The following is a 3,943-nucleotide window of genomic DNA, read 5'->3' on the forward strand; positions in this document are numbered from 1 at the left end:
TCAACTTAGCAAGCAAGTAGCACTTTTAGAAACTTCTTTTTCACATGTCTTTTTAAACACTACACTTCAGGCATCACACAAAGCTAAAAACATCCATTCACTGCATTACATTGTGTTCATCATGACAAGCAAGTAGAAATCTTGAAATCTTCTATTTCACATGTGTTTTTAAACACTGCACTACATGCATTATAAAATGGTAAGCACATCCATTAGGTGAATGACACTGTTCTCAATGTGGGAGGTAATGTAGCACTCTTAGAAACATCTCAAAAACATGTTTTAGTCAAGACCCTAGAATGAATGGATCATGACTTCAAATTATGCCTCTTTCCTAATCACAAACATATTCCTTCAGAAATCCTTAGCTGAAAGAGAAATCCTAGTAATTTCTCTTTGCGAGCTTCATTGGGCAATAGTAAACCAGAAATCTCGCTTCATGCTGTTCCCTCTAAATTTTTAGATGGGCAACATTTTTGTCTCTTGCAGCACCTTAGTGAATGCTACAGGAGATAACCCAGTATCTTTCTAGGAGCTTTTCAGTTTCCTAAAATGCAGTCATTTGTGAATACATATTCTGATTCTCCAAAGAAATTGTGTTAGACATAAATTTACCAGCAACCTAACAGCATGACCAAGAGAAATGGACACCCATCTACGTAAAAATTTGTACACGGATGTTCTTAGCAGTTTTACTCAACCCAAAAAGTACAAATAGTGCAAATGCTGATCAGCTGGTAAATGGATAAGTCCACTGTGGTACATCCATACAGGGGACTATTACTCAGGTATAAGAAGGATTGGCGCATTGACACACTCATAAAATGTTATAAACCACAGAAACATTGTGCTACATGAAAGAAGCCAGATTTGTACAATACGTACAATGTGATTCCATTTATATGACACATCTAGAAAAAGCAAGTCTGTAGAAACAGAAGGTAAAATTAGTGGCTGCCTTGGGCTGGGAGCAGGCTGGGATTTACTGCTGATAGGCACAACAGATCTTTTGGGGGTGATGGAATAGTTCTAAAACTAGATTATGGTGATAGTGGCACAACTCTAAAAATCAATTGAAGAAAAAAGACTAAGAAGAAGAATTCTCAAAGAGAAAAAACAGATGCAAGTTCAACCTTCTTAGCCAAAAAAACCCCACAATGACCGTTGGCTGGCGTATCAGGAATTAACTGCCCGCTGCTCCCTGCTCAGCCCCTACGTAGACCAGCCAAGGCTGCAGTTTTCTGAGAATCTGGAAAGTGCCACATCCTATTCTTGATACTAATTTCTAAGTTGACTACAACTGTAGTTGCTACTTAAAGAAACTCAGTATGTCAACATGGAATTTACTCTAAGCTGAAAGATATTTCACAAAGGCCAAAACAGCATTTCAGAAGCAATGTGTAGCACAAAACTGGGCTGCTGTAGGAAACTCAGGAAGCTCCATCTCTAGTTTTTTTGGTTTGATTTGGTTTGGTTCTCTACACACCTGCTTTATTTTTATCTCTGCCACAGAGCAGCACAGTATGTTTGTCTTGGCAGGCAGGTAATATCGTGGAAAATGATGGTGCCATTAGCTGCTGTATTTACATCCTCACTGAGACTGATCAGGAATTGATGATCCTAAATTCCGGGGAAATGACCGACCTGCCAAGATTGGATTAGGTTCCCCTTCTCCTGTGTCAGGAGGGTCTAAAACTGATATTCTCACTGTAGAACGTGATAGTATTTGCTAATTGTTACAAATGAATGTAGGTCCTCAAGTTCAAACCCATATTAAATGCAGATAAGTGGGCTAGGTGGAGGAGGTACGAGGTTGTATATGAAGCCCTATTGTCTAAACAGTTGTCCTTCCTTTCACAGTGGATTTACTCATGTGGAAAGCGACAGCATGAGCATTGTAGGCGTGGAAGCCAGAAGCATCGGCACAAGTATTCTGAGGTCATATTACTTCCAAGTGCAACGGGGCTGAGATGACCACATTGATCATCTCCCTTTGGCGAAGAGCTTGTATGCACACAAGACCAAAATGATTATCAAAATTGAGACAAGAATTACTAATTCTCAAATACCTACTAAGGGCAGGCACTGTGCTATGTGAGTTTATTTTTAAATCTTCACAGCAAGCCAATGTTGTAGGTATGATTATCTCTTTTTCAGACAAGGAACAGGAAATGTAACAAGGGAGTCATTAACCCATTGTTAGCCCATGGTCCAGCTGCCTATCAGCCTGCCCAGAGCTATTCAGATAGTAGCAGAGTGGAGAGGATGCATGACAGGGGACTAGAAAGCCCACGCTTAAAGTGCTGGGATTGTAACAGTCGTTTTTGTTGTTTAAATATATAAGTAAATATTTTTTATCTTCCTATCCTGTGTAATTTGCTTTAGACACACATTAATAAACAGTTCTTGCTGTCACGTAGATGAGTTCTGTGGCACTATGTCTCATCGCTGTAGGGAGACTTTTGTATTTTGTGACAGTGGTGCCCCTGGACTTGGTCCCCCTGGAAGTCCTGGCTGGTGTATTGGGCATATCATTCAGAGTTCTTAATTGCAAGCAAGAGGAACGGCAAGCTGGCTAACTAACACCAAAAGAGGAATTTATTGAGAGGAAAGAGAGTAGCTCACTAGGTCAGTGGGAAGCTGGAGAAAGAGGCTTAGAACCAAGGGAAGCCAGGCAGCAGACAGCAACCAGGACCTGCTCCAGTGAGGTCGGGCTTGGGCCATCCCCAGCTCTGCAGCTGCCATCACCGTGTCCCCCAGGCTCTACCATATTGCTACAACTGTACTTCTGTCACTGCCACCATCTGAAAATTTCCTGGCTGCTTAATGACTCAAGACTCAGTATACCAGGGCTGTGCACGTGTGCGTGTGCGTGTGCATGTGATTTGCTAACTGTGTCATATGCATACAACATCGAGACTAAGATGGGAGAGTCTAGCCCCTCAGCTTCAGTAGTAAATGCTCCCAACATGACTCACGGTGAAGATTTCTTCAAAAATCAGAAGGAAAGATTCCTCAAAAATAGAAAATAAGGATACAAACTTTCTACCACAGACTACTGCTACTACAGCCTGCCCAGTACCCAGATGTACTCTATTTCCTATATTTGCATTTAAACAATTTTTTTTTTTTTACCTAACATAGCAACTATATGCTGCATAGCTAAGACCAGATGCAGTCATTCCCCCAAAAGAAAACCGAAAGCCCTCCCCGCTTTTTTTTCTTAGCGAAAACAGGTTTATTTGGGGATAATTTTAGACTTACAGAAAAAGTTGCAAAGACAGTACAGAGAATATGCTCTTTACCCAGCTTCTCTTCATGTTAACACCTTATATAACTGGTTATGTTTGAAAACCCAAGCTCTTAGAACTAGCTTCAAAACTCTTAGGAGTATGTATCTCTTTTAGTTCTGTCACAGTTTTGCCTGGTACTCTAACATTCATGGACTGATTGGTGATGCAGTACTAATGTATACAGCAGAGGGGGAAAGGAGAAGAGAGGAAGGGAGAAATTGGCTGCAATAAATACACGGGACACAGCAAGGAAGGAAATAGCTGTTACATTCAGAAAATGAAGGGGAAATTCAAATAGGCTGAAATATGGATTTTGCTGAAGACACAAAGAAAGGGGTTGGGGTTTTGGCAAGAGATTAGAGATCAGATAAGGGAAACTTGAGTGTCTGGGTCCGCCTGAGAGGCTTGGACACGTGATGACTAGGAAAATAGTTCTGGTCATTTCTTAGGGGAAGCCAGCTAATCGGGTCCAGGCACTCTGTGCTCAGCTGCAACATTAGGGTGCAGTCATGTCAGTATGGTGGCCCTACCCAAGAACTTGTGCAGCTCTAGGGATCCTTGCTATGGGTATGTGGGAGGCTTGCTAAGGGACTCTTCACAGGAACACAGCAGGGTCTGGGAGCTCCTATGAATCTTGCTGATGTGTGTGC

At 41.6% G+C, this 3,943-nt stretch overlaps 1 protein-coding gene across 4 annotated transcripts in view; it reads left to right on the plus strand.

Annotated features, from left to right (window-relative positions):
- CDK20 (cyclin dependent kinase 20) overlaps positions 1-2,419 on the plus strand; it is a 39,799-nt gene extending 37,380 nt beyond the window's left edge. For all 4 annotated transcript variants that reach the window (XM_023537945.1, XM_023537947.1, XM_023537946.1 and 1 more), the window contains one exon: positions 1,861-2,419. In XM_023537945.1, the coding sequence (XP_023393713.1) occupies positions 1,861-1,969 (109 nt within the window). In that variant the 3' untranslated portion in view covers positions 1,970-2,419. The remainder of the gene's footprint in view (positions 1-1,860) is intronic.
- The last annotated feature ends 1,524 nt before the right edge of the window (positions 2,420-3,943 follow it).

The sequence above is a fragment of the Pteropus vampyrus genome, unplaced genomic scaffold (genome assembly GCF_000151845.1).
Source record: "Pteropus vampyrus isolate Shadow unplaced genomic scaffold, Pvam_2.0 Scaffold205, whole genome shotgun sequence".
NCBI classification, from domain to species: domain Eukaryota; kingdom Metazoa; phylum Chordata; class Mammalia; order Chiroptera; family Pteropodidae; genus Pteropus; species Pteropus vampyrus.